General features: G+C 43.7%; 2 protein-coding genes and 1 long non-coding RNA gene across 9 annotated transcripts in view; 1 reads left to right on the top strand and 2 right to left on the bottom strand.

The window, feature by feature from the left end:
- Positions 1–2,476, bottom strand: part of TTC7A (tetratricopeptide repeat domain 7A) — a 170,062-nt gene extending 167,586 nt beyond the window's left edge. The window contains exon 1 of the mRNA XM_063390825.1: positions 2,183–2,476. Coding sequence (XP_063246895.1) covers positions 2,183–2,342 — 160 coding nt within the window. The 5' untranslated portion in view covers positions 2,343–2,476. The remainder of the gene's footprint in view (positions 1–2,182) is intronic.
- Positions 2,477–2,580: 104 nt separating this feature from the next.
- MCFD2 (multiple coagulation factor deficiency 2, ER cargo receptor complex subunit) lies at positions 2,581–11,619 on the top strand. 3 transcript variants are annotated; one of them, XM_063390829.1, is made up of 5 exons: positions 3,942–4,099; positions 4,845–4,996; positions 5,683–5,842; positions 6,897–7,030; positions 11,377–11,619. In XM_063390829.1, exons 1-4 carry the CDS (start codon positions 4,028–4,030, stop codon positions 7,026–7,028), a joined length of 516 nt encoding a protein of 171 aa, XP_063246899.1. In that variant the 5' UTR covers positions 3,942–4,027; the 3' UTR covers positions 7,029–7,030; positions 11,377–11,619. The 3 variants fall into 3 exon arrangements, with proteins under 3 accessions (XP_063246900.1, XP_063246899.1, XP_063246898.1); XM_063390830.1 differs by lacking the exons at positions 3,942–4,099; positions 11,377–11,619 and adding an exon at positions 2,581–2,723 and having other exon boundaries at positions 6,897–9,124; XM_063390828.1 differs by lacking the exon at positions 11,377–11,619 and having other exon boundaries at positions 6,897–9,124.
- Positions 11,620–11,761: 142 nt separating this feature from the next.
- LOC134547173 (uncharacterized) overlaps positions 11,762–26,167 on the bottom strand; it is a 60,151-nt gene continuing 45,745 nt past the window's right edge. For 3 of the 5 annotated variants that reach the window (XR_010079405.1, XR_010079402.1, XR_010079403.1), the window contains 2 exons: positions 20,253–23,425; positions 11,762–18,732 (listed from right to left, as the gene is read on the bottom strand). This is a non-coding gene — a long non-coding RNA (uncharacterized LOC134547173). Of the gene's footprint in view, positions 18,733–20,252; positions 23,426–24,279; positions 26,166–26,167 lie in introns of those variants that run through there. The other 2 variants (XR_010079406.1, XR_010079404.1) reach the window with 1 other exon arrangement.

Genomic DNA, 26,167 nt, shown 5'->3' with positions numbered 1-26,167 from the left:
AAATGAATGCTTTAGATTACAGAGAAGCGACAGCAGTAATGGCATCAAAAACTTTTACAATTTTCCTGAAAGTTTGCAGAAAAAAAGTTACAAAGATAAATGATATATATTTTACACATCCATTACTAAAGACACACAAGGACTGATCCTCTGCTGTAATTAACATGCCACATAAAACTCATTCTACATTAAAATCCATCCCTGTTCACATTTCCACAGAAGAGACACTCAAACAGAGGTAGCAGCAATGGATACAGCATGAAGCATCATGCAGTGTGACAATCGTGCTGAAAAAAAAAGTTTCATCTGCCACAGTACTCGGAGTTCTTACATGACAGGCCCATTCCTGCAGTTCCTTCCTTCATAACAACAGTACCTCCATCAGCAGACTAGTGGGGTCAAGGCAGGTAAGGAACTCTTTGAATACCAAACAGCCCAGCCCTACATTTCATATATATTCCATGTTTCAAAGTCTGAAATTTGAGAATGAGTGAAACACAGTAGTGTACCTCTTTCTGTGCTTTCAGTCCAGGAAACACCTTGTGCTCACTTTCTACCTATACACCACTTACAGCATATAATAAACTGTGGGGTGGTTTGGACATTTTCATTGTTGTGGCCTAAGTGTTCAGCTACAAATTATAACCATACTACAAATCATAACCACAGCTCTTCCTGCTCGTTTGCAGATACAGGTGCATAAAATGGGAAGTGTAAGTGTTCAAGTACATTCCCCCCAAACTTGCATACAAGCATTTCTACACAATGAAGTGCTTTCATGTAATCATTAATCTCTTAATCAAACTTCAGGAATTAGTTAAGATCATAGACAATTAAGAAATAAATATACACAACCTCACAAAACAAATACTACTGTTAAAAAAATCCCATCCAAACACACAGAGAAGCACAAAGCCTGCTGAAAGAAGCTCTGTAGCAATAACAAGGCATTACTCTTTCGTAACTAGCAAGTTATGATGACATAGCAGCAAATTAACAAATCATGTTTTTACAGCAATCATACTGTTGTTTTATCTCTTAATTACACGGGAAGAAACTACTGTGAACTCTTCAACTACTAATGCCCCCAAAGTGCATGTGACCTCTGCACCTGGGAAAACGCAGCTGAAACCTGACTAAAGCTCAAAGGTTGGCCTTATGATTCTCAGCACAGGGATTGATCGGCATCATGTAAACACTTGGAAAACCTCAAAAACAAACGTGTCTTAAACTACCAACATCTCCTCCATCATGGTTCCCGTTGTGAAGTTTAAGGCACTTTAGAAAGCTTCAGCGCTAGGGCCGTATTCTGGACACACTCCCCTACAGAAGGGGGTTTATTCCCAGAAGTAGCTCGTCTGACTTCAGTGGCAGAACCCCTTGTACCACCACCGCGGGTAGGATCAGCAACTTACTTGCTGACCTCCGACTGAGTTATGCTGCCTCAATTGTTACAAAATATTTCATTTAAAAAAAAAAAAAAAAAAAGCAGCAAATCAGTGTGTTGCAACAGGAAAAAAATACTAATATATTTGCTATTGCAGAAACTTGTTTTACACGTGAAAGCCCTTAAGCAAAGCAGTGCCCCTCGGAAATGCAGAGTTACACAAGGGCACCCATCCAAGAACAGCTCTGGGCAGGGGGCAAGACGGAACCAGCACGACACGTAAGGAGAAGCTGAAGAGACCTTTCCGAACGGGGGCAGGCGGCCGCAGCCCGAGCGGGCGGGCTGAGCCAGGGTGGGCTCGGAGCCGGGCAGCCGCCACCTGCGCCCCTGAGCGCGGCGGGGGCGGCATCCCGAGCGCTCGGCAGCCGCCCCACGCTGCCCGGCGGGCTCGGCAGCGCTGACTCGAAGAGGAAGCGCAGCGTGATCTTCCTGAGCGCCGCTTCCTGAGCTCCCGCCGCCTCTCCCAGGCATCGCTCCTGGCCTCCCGCCGCGGGGCCGGGGCGCAGGCACGCCACGGCAGACGACGCCCCGCAAGCCGGCGCTGCCCAGCCCACGCCCGGGAGCCGGGGCGGCCGCAGCCCCCGCCCACGCCAGCCCACCGGCGCGGGGCTGCCGAGACCGGGCGGCGGCAGGGTGCGAGCAGCAGGGAGCGAGCAGCCGGCCCCGCAGCCGCCCCACGCCCGGGCGGGTCGGTACCGGCGGCCGCTCCGCCCGCCCCCCGCCGCCACCGCTTACCCGCGTCCTGCGCGTCCCTCGCCGCCTTGGCCTTGCGCGGGGGCCGCGGCGGCAGCAGCTGCTGTGCGAGGTGGCGGAGCCGCCCCCAGTGCCCCTCCGCCCGGCACCGCTCGATCTCCCCCTCAAGCTTCACGTGCGAGTGCGAACCCTTGGCCGCCATCTTAGCGCCGGGCCGGGCCCGCCCCGCCCCGGCCCGCGGGGAGTCCCCGGCGGCAGATCCCGGGAGGCGCTGCCGGGGCCGTGGATCCGCCAGGTGTCGGGGGCGGAGGCGGCCGGGACGCCCTGCCCCAGGGCTGCGGCCGGGGACGGCCCATCCGCCATGGCCGCCACTCCCTGACGCCTCTCACCTGACGCCCGGGCACGGAGCCGCGTCCCGCACCCGCCGTGTGGCCCCTCGCTCCCGGCCTGGGCGCGGCGGGCCCGGAGTGCTGCTCCCCCACCGCCGCCCTCGGGAGTCACCCGAACCCCGGGGCTCTCCGCCGCTTTATTGCCACCGCCACCGCCCCCCTCCAGCAGCAACTTCGCACGATAGACCCGGGCGGTGAGTGAGGAACGCGCCAAAAGCATCCCCAGCTCCCCGGGGCCGAGGTCTGCTAGAGAGCTGTGACCTCGAGAGGCCAAAGCTGTGGCTGTGTAGGTGTCGGGTATGGAAACAGCGAGACCTGTGGCGTGTGGTGCGAGGGGAAGCACAGAACACACACAGTTTATGAACCGCAGTGGGCACTGGGGAGAGGGTACAGCACATCCCAGTCGAGCAGTCAGGGCAGCAACCATGGTGGTCCTTCGTGGATGGGGCTAGAGGGAAGTATCCAGAGCAGGAGCAGCTGGGGACTGCCCTAGGTGTGGGACATGCGCTGGCCATCACGGCCACCAGCTCTGCCACCAGCTCTGCCATTGCAGTCCTTCTAGGTTCTGCCCAGGGTATCGCCAGTGGGTTCCCTCCAATGCATCCTCTGGGAGGGAGTTCTCTGCATCAAAGGCCAGGGTTGTCAAGACCCCACAGCACCCAGAAAGGGCCAGGTTGCAAGTGGGTCATCTGGTCCAAGCTCCCCTCCTCAAGCAGGGTCATCCTAGAGCACATGGCACAGGATTGTGTCCAGAGAGTTTCTGAATATCTTCATTGATGGAGACTCCACAACATCTCTGTTGCCGTGCTCAGTCACCCACACAGCACAGAAGTTCTTGGTCATGTTCAGGTGGAATTTTCTGTGCCTCGGTTTCTGCCTATTGCCTCTTGTCCTTTTGCTCAGCACTACTGAATAGTCTGGCTCCATCCTCTTGGCACCCCCCTTGCGTACACTGTATATATAGGTGTATATATATAGTTGTATACATTGACAAGGGGCCTTCTCAGTTCTCTTCTTGAGGCTGAACAGGGCAAACTCCTCCAGCCTTTCCAAGTAAGAGAGGTGTTCCAGTCCCTTAATCATCTTTGTTGCCCTCCACTGGACCCACTCAGGAGCTCCACGTCTCTCTTGTACTGAGGAGCCCAGAACTGGACACGGCACTCCAGATGTGCCTCACCAGGGCTGAGTAGAGGGGCAGGATCCCCTCCCTCAGTCTGCTGGCAGAGCTCTTCCTAACGCAGCCCAGGACAGGGCTGACCTCCCTGCCCACAGGACACACTGCTGGCTCATGGACGGCTTCTTGCCACACACCTGGACGCGCGCGCCCGGCCCCGCGCCGCGATGGGCGTAGCCTGACCGCACCTGCGCCGCCGCGAGGGCTCCACGTGGAGCTCCGGGCCGTGACGTCACGCGCGAGGCGGGGCGGGGCGGGGCCGAGCGGAGCGGCCAATGGGCGGCGGAGCGGGCGGGGCAGCGCCGGGTCAGGGGTGATCCCGGGATGGTGTCCCGGGAATGGTGGCCAGCCTGCGCACTGCCCGGAGCCCGCGGCACGGCGGAGACCCGCCCGAGGGTGCGTACTCTGGCGGTGGCGGGGCCTCTCCGCCCGCCCCGACAGCCGGTGCTGGAGCGGGGATGCTGGGGCCCGAGCGGGGGCGGTGGGCCCGGGCCCTGCCCCATCCCGCTGCGGCGGCGCTTTCTGCGGGATCCAGCCGGGGGTGGGAGCCCGGTGGCCAGCGCCGTGCCGGTGCGACCGGGGGTAGCTTCAGCTGCGGCCGGGAGAAGAACAGGAGCGGAAGCCGCCAGCCCGCGCCCTGGCTGCCCTCGGCAGCGCGCTGGGCCCCGCTGAAGCCCTAGACCCTGTCACCTGCCCCTGCAGTGCGCACATGCGGGGCGCTCCTTGGGGAATGCAGCCGGAATAGAGCTGCGAATTAGATGGAGCCGCTTCAATGCCGTAAGCGACCTTTGCTCCCATAGCTGTGGGGCAGGTCTGCCTGAGGCAGAGGGCATGGTGCTTGTTTGTCTGGAAGGTATGTGAAAACCCAAGCGTGGCTAAGGTGTGTGCATTATTTATGAGGAAGAAAAAAATATACATTGTCTGAAAATACATTATCTGAAAATTACTGCATAATTCAGTAAAAGAGGGACCCTCATAAACCCTCTTGGAGCTCTCTGGTTCTCTGCTTGCCAAGGTTTCCAGTGTAGCAAGTTCTTCTATTCTGAAACTTAATGGGGTTGTTTCTAAGCACTGTCTAAATCTGCTGAAAGTAGATTGCATTTTTCATCTGTTTTTTGGGGGGGATGTTTTCCTTTTGTAGGAGATCACAATGGCCCAAAGGATGTTCAGAACACATTTGCTATTCTGCTTTGCTATGGCTGCATTCTTCATCTCTGCCCTAGCTGAGGAACACGTAGGAGAGAGTCAACATCCAAATATTCGCCTTGATAAGAATTTGGTACAAGATAAAGAGTATGTGTTCCGTGTTCTAAAAGTGTAAACTTTACTTCTTAATGATTTTCTTATCTCTAAAGTGTTATGCAAGTTGGACTTAAGCCTAGGGCACTCTGTTTTCTCAGAATGTTGTACAATCGGCTAAAGCCAGATATGAGACATGCTGCATAAATTTGTAGAGATATAGGACTTAGAAAGGTCTCTCTGGAGCCTTTAGTCCTACTTACGCTATTAAAAAATTCTTCTAGAAATCCTGCTTACCCATATCAGCGTACTTTAGACAAAATTATATTCCTGGCAGGTACAGTTAGAGTTTATTTTCTCATTTGCTTCTTCATAAATGCGGAACAGTTCTAGCAGCAAATAAAACTCCCTCGAACACTTCATGGTTGACTGGGAAAGAGCTTCCTCCAGTTCCTGTGCTTTGGAAGACTGCCAAAAAGAGATTTTGGGCTCTGCATCAGTTGTTCTGATAGCCTGCTAAGTAGGCCAGAAGAAATAGAAATAGCTATCTAAAGTATTAGAGGCCTATACAGCCCCTCTAACAAACAACCTTAGTGCCCCCTTTATGTTGGTATCAAACTGTAGGTTTTAGTTGTCCAGGATGCTTTTAGACGTACAATATTTCACCAAAGACGAAATTTGCTGTAAACAGAGCATATTAAATATTAACTGATGGAAACGTTGTGGGTTTTTTTCCTTAGACACATCATGGAACACTTGGAAGGTGTTATCGAGAAACCAGAATCTGAGATGTCTCCACAAGAGTTGCAGCTCCATTACTTCAAAATGCATGATTATGATGGCAATAATTTGCTAGATGGGTTAGAACTTGCTACTGCTATCTCACATGTCCACAAAGAGGTTGGTGTACTTTTGTAAGGGCATATGTGTTTGGAAACAGTTCTCTAAAAGCAGCAGAACAGTTGCAACACATCTTCAGTTCAGTTGTGGTTTGGCCTGAAAATGAGACTGTTTTTTCTCCTGATAGCTCGGGGTTGAATTTATAAATGTACGTTATCACATCTTTTCATGTCACACTGCAGTTTTTAGTAAGTTTCTATTTATTTTAAACTCTAGAATCAGGAAGGGCCCCAGTGTGAAAATCATTTTACAGAGGGCTTACTTTGGCAGGTAGGCAAGGGCAGAAAGGGAAATCATCCAAAAGGGGCATGAGAATTTGTAGAAATATCATGTGATATAATATTGTTTTCAACCTCAAACTGTTACTGCTGTGTATACACAAACTATAAAAAACCTCTTGCACAAAATTTGTATTAGAAGAACCTGCTATGGTTTGCCTCTTCCTAAACTCAATTTCTCTTTCCAGTATTAGGAACACAATAGAAACACATTATCTCATATTGACCTTCTGGAAGTTACAATTCAGAATAGCATAACTTCCTGCTAATAACCTGTGGCAAAAAATACTGAGCTAAGAACAGAATAATGACTGGCTGTTTCTTGTGCAAAGGCACCTCTTTGTGTTCCTATAAGAAATGTTACTAAGAATTTTACTGACTTTAAGCTACAGTTCTGATTTTTTTCACTTCTGTGTTACTGTAAGGTGTTTCTGTAGTGTATAGAAACTACAGTGTCTGTATTACATGAAGATCCTAATTAAGAATACATTTATTTGATGATTGTCCATCATTATACATTTTGGTATTCAGATTTTGGAACTCCTGACCAAGAATGTTGACTGCAGAATGCGTGTTCTGAAGTCCACTGAACTTTGACTTCAAAGCTTCCACCTGATGAAATTTGCTTATGCTGTTATAAATTATTACATAAAACTTAGTGCCAAATTAGGCACCAATCATAAATAGCTTAGTAAAAAATTAATTGTCAGTAATCTGTCTCGTGCCACTTGGTGGGAAAGACTGCTGAACTGTTCATTGTGGTTTTATTTTTGTAGGAAGGTGGTGAGCACACCCAAACAATGAAGGAAGAAGAGCTGATTAGTCTAATAGATGATGTCTTGAGAGACGATGACAAGAACAATGATGGATACATTGACTATGCAGAATTTGCAAAATCACTGGAATAAGGGTTTGTTTCTCCTTCTAACCACATGAAAATGTGAACCAATATAATGTGACTTGTTACTGTCTCATACCAACCTCTGTGCTGTGAGAAGGAGAGGTGTACCAGTTCCAGTTGAATTTATTTGAAAGTTTTTTGTGTCAAGAGTTTTGCTGACTTGGAGTGAGAACCATGTTTGACTAAACATAACTACACATTTGAATCAAGAAGCATGGAAGTGTCAACAGTGCTCACGCAGGGTACAGCTGGCAAACTCCTTAGCAGCTCTGTATGAATACTAAATAGAATTGTTAGCATCTAAATTTCAGGTTTTCAGTCATTGGGTTTTATAGTTCTTATTTGCTTACATATTCTATTTAAAATTATACCTAGAAAGCAAGAAATGATTACTGCATATAGTTGTATTCCAAGGTAAATGCCTTCTCTCTAATTTACAAGGAAATCTGCAGATAAGTACAGGTGCTTGAAACAACAGTTGGAGAGGGAAAGCATTTGAGTGTGGATTATGTTTGAGTTCCAGATGACACCATATGGACTTAAAAAGTCTTTGAATAAATTGAGTATTTTTAAATATATGTACATCCTAGCATACCCTTACATATAAATATATATACGTGTTTTTCAAGTTTTTGTCCTTTACAAATTCACTTTTTATATCTTAATTTACTGTTGGGGTTTTTTTTCCAATGTACCTTCCATGTTTTCTTAAGAAAATGGAAGTATTTTTATTACATTTATATGTTGTGTTAATGCTGTATAGCATTTGCTAGAGTAGCTTCTGCTATCTCATTTTGTATGACAGAATGGCCTCGGTTGGAAGGGACCATACATACAAGGGATCATTCAGTTCTAACACCCCTGCCATGGTCAGGGACATGTTTCCACTAAACCCAGTTGCTCAGGTGCTCCCTCTCCAGTGTTAGGGCATCTACAACTTCTATGGGCAGCCTGCTCCAGTGCCTTTCCACCCACAGAGTAAAGAATTTCTTCCTAACATTTGATCTAAACGTAGCCTCTACTCAGTCACTACATACTCTTGTAAAGTGTCCCACTCCATCTTTTGTGTAGGCTCTCTTCAGGTACTGGACAGCTGCAATTAACTCACCCCGAAGCCTTCTATTTTCCAGGCTCAGCAATCCCAGCTGTCTCAGCCTTTCCTCACAGGAGAGGTGCCCCATCCCTCTAATCCTCTTGGTGGCCTCCTCTGCACTCTCTCTAGCAGGTCCATGTCTCTCCTGTGCTGGCCCCCAGAGCTGGATGCAGAGTTCCAGGTACAGGGATCTCCCCAGAGCAGAGCAGAGCAGAGGGGCAGAATCCCCTCCCTGCCCTGCTGCCCTCGCTGCTCTGGATGCAGCCCAGGACACGTTTGGCTCTCTGGGCTGGCAGTGCCATGGCTGGGTCTTGTCCAGCCTCTCACCCAGCAGCAGCCCCAAGTCCTGCTCCCCAGGGCTGCTCTTGGTCCCTTCATCCCCCGGCCTGTGCTGATACCAGGGCTGCTCCATCCAGGTGCAGCAACCTGCACTTGGTCCTGTTAAACCTCATGAGACTCCTGTGGGCCCAGTTCTTGAGCTTGTCCATGTCCTTCTGGATATCATCCTATCCTTCAGTAGTGTTTTGAAGGTCACATTAACAGTAAGTCAGTTTAATATTAAAGCTTTTGTTCAATTTGGGTTTTACAGTATTAGTCAGCAGGAGTGAGCAAGTAATGCTGCCTTGTTAAGGTTTAAGTTCATATTCCTTGACACTTAAATTATGGTATTACTTTCAGGAAGTATTTCATAATTTAACAGTTTCAAGCTGCTTGAGTGTTTTCAAATTGTCATGGCTCTAGGAATGTTTTTACTGTCTTGACTCCATATTTGATAAGTCAGGCAGTTTACGGATATTGGAGCTGTGATGTATTGCTGTTATTGATGTTTGGTGACTGAAAATTAAAATCTTAAATTGCATTCAATAATTATTCATTAATAAAGAATCTAAATGTTAGCCTATTTCTGTAAAATGTATAAAGAGCTATTTTCTATACAAAATTATTCTTATACAAGAGAAACACATTTGTAAAAGAAATTATTTCCTCTCTTTAAATGTTTGTGCAATGAAGCCTGAGTGTTGGATTTTTTCTTTCCTGTACTAATTATTTATTTTGAAACCTTTGTGGCCAGGTTTGTGCTGGTTGTACAAGCAATAAAACTAAGCTGTGGTTTTGGCATGCTGATAGGATACACAAGGCTGGAAGTGCTCGTAAGAAATGTACATCATTTGCTAATGTGTTTTTAAGCCCATCTCTCTTACTCACAGTCATCTGAAAATTTCTTGCAGTTACAGCTACTTTTTTTTAAAATCTCTTCTGAGGCTGAATGATGTGGAGTGAATGTTGAATTGGAAAAAAATGCAGGAAATGCTAGTGGCTAAGAGGGCAGAAGAGGTTAAGCTGCTCAGCTTTGAGCACTTAAAGCAGGTTGCCTATAGGCCTGTCAGCTCTTATATGCTTATTGCTCTTGTGGTTTAACCCCAGCTGGCAGCAAGGGACCACAGAGCTGCTCACTGCCCCTGGCCAGATGACACAATCAGAAGGGCAAAAGTGAGAAAACTTGGGGGTTGAAATGAAGATAGTTTAAGAGCTAAAGCAAAAGCCCTGAGTGCAAAATAGGGCATTCCTTTACCCCCACCCGTGGGCAGGTGCATGTCAGGAGAGAAGGCTCTATCACAAACAATGATTGCTTGGGACGACAAAATGCCATCACTCCAAACAGACCCTCCTCTCTTCCTTCATCCCCCTTAGCTTTATATGCTGAGCATGACACCGAATGCTCAGGAACATCCCTTTGGTCATTTGGGGCCAGCTCTCCTGGCTCTGTCCTCTCTCAGCTCCTTGTGCACCTCCCACTGGTGTGGTGGGATGAGAGGCAGAAGAAAAGCACTCTGTGTAAGCTCTGCTCATCAATAATGAAAAATCCCTGTGTTACCGACTCTGTTTTCAGCACAAATCCAAAACACAGCTCCATACCAGCCACTGTGAAGAAAATGAACTCTTTGCCAGCCAAAATTAGCACAATACTTAAGCTTCTGAGTTTTGGGTGTCTTTGAGATAAAAGGGCATGACCCTTACACATAGTTTTTTCATCATGTGTAACCACCTGTAATTCCATTTATATACTTCTGTTGTATTCATGTGCATATTTATTAACTGCTGTTGTATGTGGCACAAAACATGCACCATAGAAGCTTCATACTGGAAATCATGATAAATGCTGCTAATATGAACATTATTTGCCAGCTATTTTAAATTTGTTTTAAGGGTTCAGAAGTATAAATAGGAAAATTATTTACTGAAAAGGGAAAATAAAATTGGCACCATTTGATATGCGTGAAGAACAAAATAAAATTTCTTCTTTCCTAGAAAGAACAGTTCAAGAAAAGCTACTCAAGCTGAAACCTGCATCCTCATGTTTTTACTCAGCCTCCTAAAACAAATACACATACGTAATTAAGTACAATTAAAGATAAGTGTTTTAAGAGCTGTCTAGGGAGCTTTCTCAGTTATTAAGTAGAAAAGTGCAAAATTGCTGAGAGTGATGGTGAATCAGACTTCTTTTTTTTCAAATATAACTACTTTGTGTGCTAGTTGTAGCTCAGATTATACCCCTAAATGTGCTGGCCATATGTAAATACAATATTTTCTGTTTTATATATACAAAATATAGAAATAAGGCCTTTACAACAGTAGTACTCATCTATAAAGCAGTTCTAGCTTCCACAGAACAATACAATCTCCATTTCACAGATAAATAACAAAACAAAAAGGCTGTTTGTTTTACTGAAGATCAATCACATCCCTGGCAGAAGCAAAAGATCAGGAGAATGCTGTTATGTGTGATCTTCACATCTTCCTAGTCCATGATCTCAAGGGATGAAGACTAGCATTCCCCTTTGGAGAGAACACATCTAGCCTTGCTTTAATGTCTACTACACGCTCTGTTTAAAATATTTACATTATCAGCTTTTACCTCACAAAATATTGCAGAATCTAGCAACTAAAGAAGGTACTTAAACTTGTTCTTGAAGATCTAAACTCAGTGGGTTTTTTAGTAATAAATCTAGAACAAAGTCTGTACAGGAAAGAGAATGATCTTAAGAGCTTGACCAGTCCCTGTCAGACTTCTGTTAATGACAGGACTGCCTAGAAGCTCTCATCAAGGTTTTGCCTGCCCATTCACACAGGCTTTTTGACCTTTCTGGGTTTCTTCATTTATCACTTATGACCTCAAAATGCCTTAGACTCATTAGGGAATGGTTACAGACTCACAAATTCCAGTTTTGTCTAAATTACTTTTTAATCCTGCAATTCACAGGTGAAAGAAGAGTAATTCAGGGGCAATGTCATAATACGAGAGAGCCACTAGATAGCGTTTGGACACTGCACATCCAGTTCCCTGCAGTGTGGAACAGAGTGAGTCAACAACCTGCATTTCCCTAAACCATCACCAGTACTCTGACTACAGGCACGGCTTGCTCCTCTATCTTACAACACTACATTGACAGCATGATGCCTGCATTTTTATTAGTTTATAGCTGTCATTAAAGTTGACTACAGATGAGACTAGTTACTGGCATTTTATTTTCATTATTTAGTGAATCCAAATTGATTTGAAGTGATAGTAAAGGAACTCTCATTGTAATTTTGTCAGTAAAAATAATTGTGTGATAGGAAGGCTTTCTAATATAAGCATCAAGCTTGGTCTGAGTGCTTGATCATCTCTAGCTGAGCTGTGAGAGGGTCCATGATGTATCTACAGTGGTTTCAACCAACGTTAGAGAATATTGGAGGGTTTTAGTAGGACCTGAAGTCTTACTGCTTTTGCATTAGGTATAAGAGCTTCTGTCACTGTTCCTATGAGGCAGAGGTCCAGTATGGTCTGATCAGCCATTTCTGCTTAAGGCGAAGTTTATTGCCTTTTTTCCTCCTCTCCCCCATTACATGTGAGTCTCACTGTCTGTCCATGGCAACATGAAATCACCGCTTAATGGTCTAAACCTTTATTAAACTGGGAAGAGCAAGCATCCTTGTATACCTTAGTCTGGAGTACTTATTACCACAAGGAATTTGTGTTCTAAACACTTCATTAGCATAGATCCTCTGTCCACACTGACTCAGATTCATTACAAGGGAAGTTATTAACACCTTACAGAAAGTTTCTCTGAAGTTATATTTTTCTTCCCATTCTGTCTGATAAATTCTGAAGAGCAGTCTAAATCTTAAGGCCTAATACACACTGTAATTGTCACAACCTTCCTCAGCTGCACTGCAGCTTTGCAGGTAGGTAGAGGGCAGTGTAATATACAGCTCAGAGTCTGCAGCCAGATAGGACATTTCACAAGAAATCAGCACTGCAGCGAACACAGGGTCATCTTCTGCCATCTGATCCAAGTGACCGACAGCACTGGATTCCAAGAATGCAGATGTCAATAAACTCAGAGAATTGATAGGGAAGATCTAATAAGAGGCAAATGTAAAGGAAAAACAGATTATGAATGGCTGTCAGTTCATTCAAGAAATCCTAGTAAGGAACCAAGAGCAACTATGGCGTTTTAGAGGAAAGTAAGGAAATTCAGCAGAAGTCAACTAATTCACAACCTTATAATAGACCTCAGTTGTAAGAGAGGTATCTGTAAAATAGAGACTAGTACGGCTGGTTGAGAACCCAGCACAATAGTCCATTCATGGGAGATGAACAGAGGCGGTGTAAAGTTACTAAAGATAAAATGGACTAGATACAACTAGCAAAACTTATCAAAAATAAAATAAATTTTACAGATAAGAGAAAAACAAATGGAAATTTGGACCAGTACTCTATGACAGGCAAGTGCAGAGGATGTTAAGGAAGTGGAAGAGTTTAATGCCCTTTTTTCTCCTTTTTTCATCAATCTTACTTAAAAGATCAACAGCAACCAGAGAGTGCAATTATTTAGGGTGGCAAAATGTCAGCCTAGAATATGCAAAACTTGCTTAGAGAATAACATATCACATTACATGTCTTCCAGTTTCCTGAGCAATTTCACTCTAGAAGTCTTAAAGGGAAGTTGAAGTACTAGCTAGAGATGTCACATAGCTTGAATTTATTTTATATAATTTCTTGCAAGGCCTTTAGTGAAATTTCCTATAATATCCTCATGGACACACTAGTGAACAGTGTTCTAAATGAAACTGCTGTGGGAAGGGGCAGGAGGTCAAGCCTAGTTGGATAATTGTATCCACAGGGTAATTCCATTCTAACACATCAAAACGTGTATGTTTTTTTAAGGAATTCTGTGGGCCTTGGTCCTGTATAAGGTTTTATGTTTCCAATGAAGGCATAGGAAACTGAATATGAAGTATAAGTATGAATCTTGCAGATGGAACAAGGAAGGACTGCAGATGTTATAGATACTAAAAATATCAGAATCTACAATGTTCTTGATATGACTTAGATCATCTAAAATGGATGGAATACAATAGTGCAAAATGCTCACACAGAAATACTCAACTTCTCTTGCAAAACTGTGTGGGTTCACAAGAGAAAATACCAGGGACTATATTAGAACAAGCTGAGCATGAAGGGCAAATCCCTCACATCAGGATGTTTAAAGGGTCTTAAAGACTACTGAAAGAGCCCGTGTGGGCTGATTCCCATAGGTAAAGATTCACCTGGAAGACCACAACCTGTTTAGTGCACTGTACTTCAAGTAAGAGATGAAACGGTCGGCAGGGGAGGTCAACAAAAATTGACATGTCCAGAAAACATGAGGAAAGGCTGCAAGAAATGTCTTTTTTTCTCTGAAGTAATAACAGAGATAGAAGGTTAATATTCTTCAACGAAAAAGCTGTTGCAAAGCATAGGGAACTAATATGTTCCTGATGGAAAGATCAGGAAGAATAAATCATTAAGAAGCATAAACCAAACATCTTGGGAGATCTAGATTAGACATTGGACAAAACTTCTGTATCAATGATAAAATACTGCAGCTTGGGGTGACATGATTGCAACTTGGTTGTGGGATAGAAAGGTGGAATTAATGACTTTTCCAGATTTCCTCTGGTGAAAGCCTATCTCAGAGTGAGTCAATGACTCTCAGTATCTGTGTAGACTTGACTTGGGAGGAGAAATCTCTTATGATGGGATGCCCAGCTGAGAGCTGAACACAGGACCTGGCCAGAGGAAGTCTGTGCTCAGCTCCAGGAATTCCTCAGCTCAGCTCTGAGGAATCTTCCCCAATATCACACAGACTGTCCCTCTCTCTCTCTCTGCTGTAAGGCCTTCCTCTTCTCTTTATCATCTCTGCAGACTATCATGGAGCCAGCCATACTCCAGTTTTCCACTAATCCACCTAGATACCAGTTTTCCATCTCTTCTTTTTACCATCATAACCCATTTTCCTTCTTGAAAAGTTTCTCCTGTAAACTTACTCAGTAATTCTGCCTTCCAGTCAGGCCATTTTTCAGTCCCAGAAGACAATGGCCAGTGAGACAATCCTGCTGTACTCAGTTCCTGTGCTGTATTGGCAGAGCAGTCTCCAACCAGCAGCCTCCTGCTCACTCCTGTCAGGGTATGATCACTGTCACCTGCATCTAGGTGCAAAACCCTTCCTAGTTTCTACTGAGCACATTCAAAATGTGACTGTTAAGAGCCAGAAGGAAACACTTTGACTACAAGACAATGCTTCATTTAGGATTCAAGTCCTAGCTTCAGAGCACAGAGAGAAATAAACAAAACCCCCCAAAATGAAACAGTAAAGACTGTTAAGTCTTTAAAATGACATAGTAAATTCCTAGACCTATTTTCAACCAATAGTCAACTATTTTTGTTGGCATTGAGAATATAGTGTGAGAACATCCATACTGAGTCAAAACTGAGGTCCGTCTAGCCCTAGTGCTTGCTTCAAATTGTGGTCAATAACAGGTGCTGATGGAATAATAAATAGAGAAAAAATGATGTCTATACTTCTCCCAAATACATACAAGGCTCCAGCAATTTGTAGATCAAGGACTTGGCTTCAACAACAGTGAAACCAACTGAGGTCCAGAGCTCAGAACAATCAAGGCTTAAATGCCAAAGTCTGGGAACATTATTAACCAAACCCAAGGTGTCACGGAACATGTTCCATGTCCCATTGTCAATGGTACGTGCTGGGCAGTCTTTACTGTTCCCATTGCTCTGCTATAGCTTTCAGTGCAAGCTAAGGGAATCATCCAGGGAGGCCACATCATTGCAGTGGTATAGCAGAACTGTATGGTTTGCAGATGTCACATTCTTCTTAAAGTAAGAGATGCTGAAAATAATCTAATGAATGTTTGCCTGTGGTTTTGATCATACTTCAAAAACCATAAATAAAAATTTCCCAATTATGAGAAAGTTCTAAGCACATATTTTGCAATAAATTCTCTTTAAGAATAGAATATTATGCCTCAGAACTTACTTTGTCATCAAACCACAAGTAAGCCCCAAAACACACTGAAAAATAATATTGGCGTAAGTCTCATCATGTGTGTCTTGCAGCCATATTGGCACAAATCATTGCAGGTATGAATTTTTTGACCCAGTAAAAACCACTGAGATGAGTAGACTGAACTTTGAAAAAGGCCTCCAGGGACTGTGCAGAAGGGACTGTGAAGCCAGGCTGTCGGTTTCAGCATGGATTGCAGTGGGAATCAGGGAACATTCAGGTGAGGATTTTAGACAGCAGCACCTGCAGACAGGACCAGTCTCAGATAAGGAATATGGCTGTTCAGGATACATGCAGAGTTGTTTAGAAACCTTACATTGCCACCATAAATTTATAAGCACATTGGTATTGACTAGTTGAATTAAGATCTCCAAAGAGCACATAACACATGGAGGCAGGGACCACTTTCAGTAACCAAATAATTCTGTCACCAGACAGCCTAAAACTGTTCCAAGGCACCATTTTTAGCCAAGACCAACAGATCTGAAATATTTTTTGAATTTCTAGGGAAATGAATTTTCAGGATTTGACAAGCCAAAAAGTCTTTAGGAAACTCTCCAAGCAGATGAACTCATTTTTTTTAGCCATCATCTCTCTTAAACACCTTGACCAGTTTCCTTCAACTCTTCCAAAAAATCTGTCCCAGAATAAGATTATGCCTGTGAAGTTGTAGGTGGATAGGGCTAACTTTGGCATAGGGAAGAACAGGAATAAAGTCAAGTTTATAATGGAAATTTAAAGACATTTGCAGCTTGCTGAATATTGTTCAGTGGGATCTATATAATACATGATCTTTCCATTGCAGCAAAAATATAAAGTGCTTTTATTGTCACTAAGGGAAAAGACCACTAAGAGACAAAAAAACCTGTCAGGTCATGCAAGTATTTTTGCTTCCGCCCGTTAAAATGTTTATAGGATCCAGATCAATTTTCTAAAACCTTGGCTTGAGGATCTGTGCAGTGTATTACACCATGCTGGCAGTGCAGAATGATGACAATTTCTGACTGCAGATGTGTCTCTACCACAGACCTTATTGAAACTGCAGCATGGCATTGACACACCAAACTAAAGCATTAAATTAGCCAGCCAAGGTATGGCAACACCATGGCACTGCCATTACAGACCACAGCAGGCTGCAAAACCCACTCTAGAAGCAGAGCTCAGTCAGAGCCAGCTGCTGTTGGCAGGCCACCCTGAACAGTCTTCCTGGGATAATGGACCCAAGCTATCTAGTTTAATGGGAGTTCAGGTTTGTCAGAGATCTAAATCATATGATGGTCCAGTAGTGCAGGTAGTTAAATGAAAATATTCTGTGTGGTTATAAAGTCTGCCTCTAGAGAGTTCCTAGGCAATAGCTCCTACAATTCAAATTGCCCAGTTTGGGAAGACATAGCACAGTTTTTACTGAGTTATGGAAATTTTCTGGTTTGTATAATGGTTAAGGAAAAACTCCCCTTGGGGACCTTACATTGTCCTTTTCAATTCCTGTGACAGGTAGAGGTCCTTTCTAGGTCCTTGTAAAGCTCACTTAATAAAAGTCTCTGTAGGGAATGGGAAAGGGTTATATAGGCTGCAGGCCAGACAGCACATTTCCACCCAATGTGCAATTGAGCTGTCATGGATAGATATTACTCATAGAAATACAGACAATTCTCAGATATATTTAAGGTCCTCTAGCCCCATCCCTCCTGTGACCCACACCCATACCACTTATTTCTGGTCACCAACTGTCCTCCCAACACAACCACCTCACCTAGGGACTGTTCAGCCTAAAAGCTCTTCCTGTTGACCTCTGCAGTACTGTTTGGAAATGCAGAGGAAAAAGTACCAACATTGATTCAGGGGGCCAAATAAAAGTCATTCTAAAAGCTGCAAAGCTAATTCATGTCTCGGAACTAGCAACTTCAGCCTGATATTCAGAGCAGCATGGAGATTTGAAAATCTGCTCTTAATCCTATATGACAGGGATTGCTGGCCAGAAATACAACAGCTGGACAGCAGTAAAGAAGGAAAAGGTTGAGCAGAGGAGAGCTATACAGCCATCACACATACACAAACACGAGATGTGCTCAAACTGAAGCCATTAGCTGTGCTCCCTGGTAGCATAATCTCAGCCTGCTTAAAGCAACTTCTATCAAAAGCATGGGCACAATATGGAACTAAGTATGTCAGTGGACTAACTACAGCCTCAAAAAGCATTGCACAAGGTTAAAAGTCAACAATATCCAGCAAGTTGACAGCCTTTGACATGAAACTTCTTATATTCAGGCTGTTTAGCAGCAACTTCAACTTCAGCCTGAACACAACCCACTGGGGAGCATATAACTCCAGATGTTTTTCCTTCTCCCTCAAGAGAGGAGAAATGAAGAGTTACTCCCTAAAAATTTGTGTTCAATTGACTTTTCAGTGATACATGAGCTTGGCAACACCATGACTATTCATCTAGGACCTTCCACACACAAACCTTCAGTTTCTGGTGACATATGGCATGGGAAAATCCAGCTCAAGCAGCTGAAGTCTGACAAAATTATAAACAATCAGAAACAAGGTCTTCTAATGGAGGCTGTTAGACAGCATTAGCTATTGGGCCACTGTCATCTTCACAGCCAGAGAGTGATTTAATGTGTCAGTTATGTGAGCACTAGGAGTGATGAATAGGTCTTTGTATTCATTCACATCAAGTATGTACCCAGACTGGCATACAATGTGAGGGTTCTTTTGTCTGATAATCGACTGGATCTCTAAAGAGCTGGGAATTTGCACAAAACAGCAAAGCAGTGCCACAAAAGATACCACCCATGTTCAGAAAGAGGGATTCCCAAGGTGGCTGACTAGTGCCATTCCTCTGTGACTTGACTTTGTCCATCATTACCCACACAATTTAAAAGTCACACGTCAAAAAAGTAGTCCAGTTGTTCACCGCAGTTTTAGCCATGTCAGATGGCCACATTTAAAATCAGGGTGGCATAGGGGCACAAGTGCAGCTTGTCCAGAACTGCCAGCAGCTGGTAAGACAGCAGCCACAGGGCTCCTCTGCAGAGCCAAGCCACTTAGCCCCTGCCAACAGCCCGAGATTTTGGGTGTCCACACTCCTAGAGGCGCTCGGCTATGCTGTCAGCACGAGGAGCAGAGCAGGGGCCCGGGGCTGCCCAAGCCAAGCTATTCCTTTACAGAATGACTTCTCCAGGCTTTATCGGTGAGAGCAGTTTTCTGGCTCCTTTCTTTTGCTGCAACAGCACAAAAGGACAAGAAATGGGCTAGCAACTCATATCATGTTTTTACCTGCTATAAATGAGAGCAGAGTATCCTCTATCACAAGCCTTTATAAATAAAGCTGGTCACAGCTTTGCCAGTTGGACATAGCAGTTCACTCTGCCCCAGCAGCTGCTTGGGCTGGAAACTGACTGGAGCAGGACCATGGGGCACAAGAGTGAGGTGTGCCATCTGAGCAAGGTCAGTCATTAGTTTGGCTTTATAATTCTAGGGAAGCCAGTGGCAGCTAGTCCTAAGCCAAACTTCTTCTGCATCGCCATAGAAAAAAATGTTAATGCATACAAATTCCAGTAAAATAAAATTATTATAAAGTTTCCAAAGATATTTCCATATTCCAACTAAAAATTCTCTGAAAAGTCTCAGTTTGATAGAGAGTACATACTACCTCACAACCTCTCCTCCCAGGACAGGTTCAGCTTCTGAACTTCCCTCTGTTGTAACTCGAGTGAAAAACTGGAGTCTATCACTGGCCACACTTCAACACATCCCATTACATTTTGGCATCACCCACAAAGATTACCATTCAGATGAGTATGGCCTATTTATTTTTCTCTTATTCTTGTGATCAGTTATTTCTTAGGACCTTATCCCAGCAGGTAAGGTGCTCAGACTTTGTTAACTCAGTCAGACCAAGAACCATGAACAAGATGAGTGATGCCTTCCTTCTCTTTTCACTTTCTGGGCTGCCCCTAAACACATTCTTAAGGGTGAGCTGATCCTAGGAGGAGACACAGCAGAGGTGAGTGGGTGGGGTGACTGGGGAGGGTGGTATAGGATTTGGAAGGAATGTGCTGGCAGATTGATATATTAAGGCCACAGCATAAAGGCCCTACTAGGCTGCTGGGGTGACCTGTGCTAGCAGAGCATGGTGCTACCAGTAGCCACAAGCAGAGAAAGGAGGGGAACCTTTCCCTCCTGTTCCTCTGTAGGTCAGACCTAGGCCTCTGGAGAGCACCGTTCCTTAATCCTCAGTGAGCAGCTGGACCTAAGGCCCCATCAATCTCTATGGGGGAGTATCATGAAAAGCTTGAATGGCATAGTCCATCACTACCAGGAAGCAAACCACATCCCAGGAACAGGACTGTCAGGGCTGGCTCCTGACTTTTATCTGGCCTCTGGAAAAGAAACTGTAGAAGTGCTGGCAAGCCATAAAGTATGAGTAGGAAATGAAATCCATCCCTGGGCAATGAAATCATAGGAATTAAGTGCTTAGAGCTAAGTGTGTATTTAAGTGCTCCACTGAAAGGCATAAACCTTGAACTGAGGCAGTGTTCAGAGAATGTGAGATAAAGGGAAGAGGAAACATTCACCTACAGCCCCTACTTCAGCAGGCACATGAAGGGTCTACTGTCCAATGAGAACACAGCCAGCTGCACTTGAACCACCAGGCCAGAGACAGAGTTAAACCAGGACACTACACAGGGGTAGCATCTGCCATTTAAACTCAGCAAAGACAGACAAGACAGTTCCATACCTGTAAAGATGCAAGCCACTCCAGGTAGTTAATAGGTTCACTGAACAACCATCAACCTGGATAACTAGAGAGAAGGTACCAGCCTCTCAGAGTGTTGTGTGCTCTCTCCTTTTGATAGATGAGTCCCAGAAGTCATGCATAATTTTCATAAGGTGAGATAATAAGCTGTCAGTTGTAGGAAGCCTAGAGCTAACCACACAGAAAATCAACAGTCTGAAAACAAGAAACATGTCAAACTGCAAAACAGATTCTTTCTTTAAAAATAAAATGAGGGAGTGATTTGAACACAAAAACTTTTGCTTAAAAGTAATATTTTAGCCATCAACAAAATAGGAGTAAAGGAGTAAACTTTTGTGATTCCTGAGTGATTTGATATGAAACATGCTGAAATTAATTCCTGATATGAATCTGCCAGTCAGTCCTTACTTTACAGGCTGCCTCACTTCACCCCCAGCTTCTCTTCTTCCCCGTAGGCATCAAACTAAAGGGGAAAGGGAGGAGAAAGGGAGATTGCAGGACAGGGAGGCAACTTCAGAGTAACAATATATAACACTTCTGTATGCTCTATCCCATATTTCATACACATGGCTTGACTCTCCATAAGTATACTCACATGTGTACTTATGCAAATGACAGGGAAGACGTAGATGGTTATGGAATCCTGTGAGCAAAGGACATCATCTTGAACAGAAAGCATGTGGGAAAACTCCTGTAACCCATGGCCATTGCCAGGGCACCACACGGGCTGTGATGACGGGATGGGATGTGGGTCTGGCTCTGTGGGGCCCTGGCCAGGCAGGGCTGTGGGCAGCTGGAGCCTGGCCCTGCTGCAGCATCACTGAGGTAGGTGGGCTCAGGGAGCTGACATGGGCAGCAGGTCCTTGGGCAGGTTGAGCAGAGGGCTGGGCAGGACAGTAGAACCTGTTTGTGCCTCTGGAGCACTGGCAGCCATGGCATAAATACCAAAGATATCCCAGGCCTATGTAGGGACACATGAGTTAGAGCCAGGTGGTGCAGAAACAGCTTCCTCCCGCTGTTTTGGGTCAAATTCAATAATGCCAGCAAAAGGGAAGATATAAAACTCCATTATCGTGATTTACATGGCAGAGCAGCTCCAAGCACCTCCATTCCTATCAAAGGTGAAGAATAGGTTTTTCATGGCCAAGAGTGCCAGCAGAAGAAAGGACCAAACTGAGTCAAGTGCTGTCATCCTCCTCTGCCTCACTTGGGGCTGCCCATGAGGGCACTTCACAAAGGTGTAGAGGAGGAGGAGGTTGGAAAATCGAGGTTATTGCTGCCTTTTCACACATTATTTACATGGAGGAGGACCTAACCAGACACCCAGGTTTACTCAAGTGAAATTACTCTGTTTGAGGCCACCTTTTTTTTCTTTTTTTTTTTTTTTCTTTTTTTTTTTTTTAATTTATCTTTTTTTTTAGCAGACCTTACCAGCAAGTGGCAGTTTGGGTTGCTAGGCTTCAGTGGTTTTTAATTTTCTCCTTTTCGTGATTTGTGCCAACTGTTACTTCATGCACATAGAATATACAACTTCCAGCCTTTTCTCACTGCTGTGAAGTAAGAGTGTGGCACGTGCTGAAAACAACAAGCAGAAATTAACTTTCTCTCTCCCACCTTTAATGTCAATACCTGCCAGTAATTATTTGGAGAATTAACCATGTAGTCGTCTTGCCGTCACCCTAATTCTCCACATTAAAAAGGGATTATATAACAAATTAACCTGATTTAGTCTATCTTCTAGGGACTTGCCCACTGGTTCACTCTTCTTTATTAAATTAGCAAAGAAGCTTTTGGCTTTCAGATATGTCAGGAAAGCCTTCCCAAATTGAGACCACCACTGCTAGGAATTGCTGAAGTGCTTAAACTGCCCTGGAACTACCTCCTTGCAATTTACAGAGCCTGAACTCCAGGTGAGCCACCACACAGTGAAAGCACACGGGTAGACACTTGTAATCTGATCTTCTGACATTCGCCCTCCAGTTTAGAAAAACCAATCCCCCAATTCACAGGGGGGGTCTTCAGTCTCTTTACTGTGCTCGTTTAAAAATAACCCAGGGTTCAGATTTGAGCTGTGTGACAGTGGAATCTCTGCTAATTCTTTCTCTGGTGATGGCTTAGCAGGAAGCAGCCACTGTAAAGCAGAGCTAGATGTCTTTCCACCAGTTGTGCAAGAACATCTACATTGCCTGCAGTGACAGGGATGTCTGCTGGCCAGAAGGGCGAGTTGCAAAGACACAGCATGTCTTATTCCTCCTCAGCTGATTGTATGTCAGAGAACTAATGCTTCTTTCATACAGAATTACACAGTATGAAGTCTGCTGATTGCCAGTCATCTGAAGGCCTGATGCAATGCCCACTGGAGCCAAAGGCTGTTTTTCTTCTGCCTTTATAGGCTTTGGATTATCTCCTTACTCAAAACACTAAACCTTTGAGTATTTCAAGCTGTTGAGCCAAACCCCCTTACTCTGTGCATTCTTTGCTCTTAGCTGTAACAGTCCATGTCACCACCACAATGATAGCATTGATGGCAAACAGATCTGGGAATCAATACAGAAACAATCATGTACTCCTGGTTTTCCCTTGACTTTCTCCAGCCTCTCCCTTGAGGCTACAAACCCAGCTGCTCCAGATAGGCCATTCTCATAGGAATTGTAGCTTATTTTAAGCATTAATCTTCAAGTTTCTTATTAAAAAAAAATAGTTTCTTATCTATTTTAACGAAAAAAATCCTGATGAAAACAGAAAAAAATTATTCTAATTTTTCTAAGACTAGACAGTAAATCTGATTTCCTGTACCCACCTTCTCACAACTTTGAGCTTACATGCCTTTGAAGCTGTCCCTGAAATGCTTGTTGGCCTGAAAAGCGGGGGAATTGAGCTCACCCATGTGTCTGCATAGCTTTTACAGCAGAGGCAGGGAAAGGATGTCTGTTCTCACACACAAGTGCTTGCATCACTTGCCTGAAGAAGCACTAAAGCACCAGAGGCTGATGACAACTCCAAGTGCTGCCTGCCATCAAGGTGCTCTCACAGTACTCATGGGTACCTCAGCAGGGATTTCAGAGGCTGGTTAGGTTACCAAAGCTTTTGGTCACCACTGGCAGCACTTGTGCTCCACGAATGATCCACTCCCCATTCAGTAGACAAAGCAGAATCTGAAGAGAGAAGAAAACATAATCCCTTGTTTTCAGAGTTACTGACACATGTACTGATTGTGACAAAAAAGTGTTCTGGTTAAACCTGGTCTATAGTACAGCAAACTCCTCTGGACTGGCAAGGTTTGGAGATGACCAAGGTTTGGAATAGGGCTAAAAAACCTCATTCCTCTTAGTTTTGGTTTCTGTCATTTTCTGCTATATATCTTATTTTGCCCATCCAGTCACCTCATGACCTGTTAATCCATATTGCTTTGAGGAAGCTCAGTTAAATAAAACTCAATATAGAGCCTATTTTTTCCAGTAGCCTCATGCTCTGCCTACCACGATTATAAAAGGATGGTGTTCATCTAGTTGCACAAATTATCTGTAACTTTCAAATGACACTGATATTTTACTTGGAAAAATCTTTATGAGCAGTGATTTTTTATTATTATTTCATGAAAATCTGATTCTGTCTGATGCCTTTTTTTAAGTTCCAACAGCCTCTGACTTAAGAAAAGCTAAGCATTCTCATGGGAGGAGCATATTGTACCATGCCTCAATAATCATCAAAGTAATTAGGTCACCCAAATCTGAGACTGAAATCTGAGACCGAAACCGTACTTTTTAAGGAGTGATGGCTTACAAGAAGATAGGCTAGATAAACAAAATGAAAAATCTCAACCCTCAAGTGACAGAACGCACGGGTAACAATAGTGGTTCCTGCTGCCTCCGGAGATCTTCACACCAAGAAATGAAAGAATTTGCAGTAATTGTCCTCCTAATCATGCTATTACATTCAGTGTGAAAACAGTGTGTTTCAAAATCCCTCCCATAAAAACTAAAAGATTTAATGCATTCTGAGTGGATACATAAAAAAATCTTACAGAAATGGACAGGGATGAAGAATCTATGTAGAAAGGATTTCTACACATATCAAAGTAATGATTCAGTATTTTGATAATGTATTTTTTTTCCTCATTTTTTAACATGTTTTCAGGATTTTACAATCAGTTGCTGATTTAAACGTCTGCAACTCTGCAGCCTGGTTTAATAAGGTCTGTATATAACATATCCCACTGGTGATACCAACTACATCCTTCCTCTTTCCAATACACACAGTTTCAGCTCAAAGTGCAGCACCTTGTACTTTTCCATATAGTGTTTTTGCTTTGGTCTCCTTTGTCAGGCTGTATTGTAACAGTTAAATGTAATATTGCTAATATCATACTGAAAACATCTCCTGCTCTATACAATGTGCTAGTCCTGTAGAAATGAAACTGCTGGAATGTTGATCACTCAACAGGAGGCCAAACAATCAGACATTGGCAGTTTCTGCAGAATATTTGCAACCTTTGTTTTTAGTCCACCAGCACCGACAGAGTGAATTCGCTTTGGCCATTCCACAAACTTGCCAAAAAATTTCAATCCCCCTCCCAGTGCAGTTTCATGAGATTCAAAATACCACAAACAACTTCTGACCTCTCTGAGCAATGATCACCCCCAAACATGTTATTCTGCAGACTGGAAAATGATACAAAGAAAGTTAAATTAAAGAAAACTGGTATTATTAAAAAAAGAACCAAAAAACCACACACACACACAAAACAACAACAAAACCCCCCAAACAAACAAAAAAACAAACCCAGACCAACAAACTAAGCAGACTATGCATTCATTATCCACTTTAATATCTTTTCTGTAATATTAAAAGAAAAAAAGGAGAGGAGGGGAGCTGGAGTTTAAAAAAAGAAAGCATCTTAAAGGGTTGAGGTACATACTACATAGGAAGGAAACTAAAGAGAATTACAAGCACATTTTAAGAGCAAGACATCAAGAAGAAGAGAGGGATGCTGAAAAAATGGAAGTAGAAAAACACTTCAAAATAATAAAAACCTAAAAGATTCATTCAGAATTGTCTCCTCCAAAGCCACATATTCCCAGTGCCTCGCTTCATTGACAATGACATTTCCATGGGGCCTGGAATCTGATCTGGCACATATAATTTACAGAAGCTTATAAAATTTATTTTCTGTAACAGCACACTAACAATGATATACTATGGATTTTAGATGAGTATTTTATATTTCCACAGAAGTCAATAAAATCATGCCAGCAGAAAACTTGGCTTTACAGTCACATAAAATATTTTATCTCAAAGAACAATAGAAACTCTAATCAAATTGAATCACTTTACATTGTTACAAACTGCAATTAATCCGCTCAGACTGAAAAGCCATACGAATTTTTGACTGAAAGGCATGTCGTTAAGTTTCTCAGTTGTTTACATGTAATGCAACATGACAGGAGTTTGTATAGAGATGAGAGAAAATGAGCTATTTGACATTAACTGTTTGGAATCCTGTCTGTGGCTGTTTGCAGTCTACACTGGATTGGCAGGGCTGATCATGTGCATAACTGTAGGAGAATTTCTCATACTGAGTTGTTCTTTGAGGAACATTTGGTGAAAACTCGCTGTGTCTTTGGGTATTCAAGCCTAGGGTGGAAGTGAACATTAACATCACCATTTTCTAGCAAGAGTAAATAATAAATCTACAAAAAAAGGAAATACTTGATTTATACTAAGCAGGACAGGTAAAAAGTAATTTAATTTGTACCTCATTTGTGAAGCATGGAAGTTATCTCCCCCAGTCCTTTTCTCATGGAATGTTGAGACAGACGATGGAGATGTGCAGAATGTCTGGGCAAAAATGAGCAGCTGGGCAGCACAGGGACTGAGTCTTGATCACAGGAGATGCT

The sequence above is a fragment of the Prinia subflava genome, chromosome 2, assembly GCF_021018805.1.
Source record: "Prinia subflava isolate CZ2003 ecotype Zambia chromosome 2, Cam_Psub_1.2, whole genome shotgun sequence".
Lineage (NCBI taxonomy): Eukaryota > Metazoa > Chordata > Aves > Passeriformes > Cisticolidae > Prinia > Prinia subflava.
Note: the sequence above shows the minus strand (reverse complement) of the source record. Positions and strands in the feature narration are given on the sequence as shown.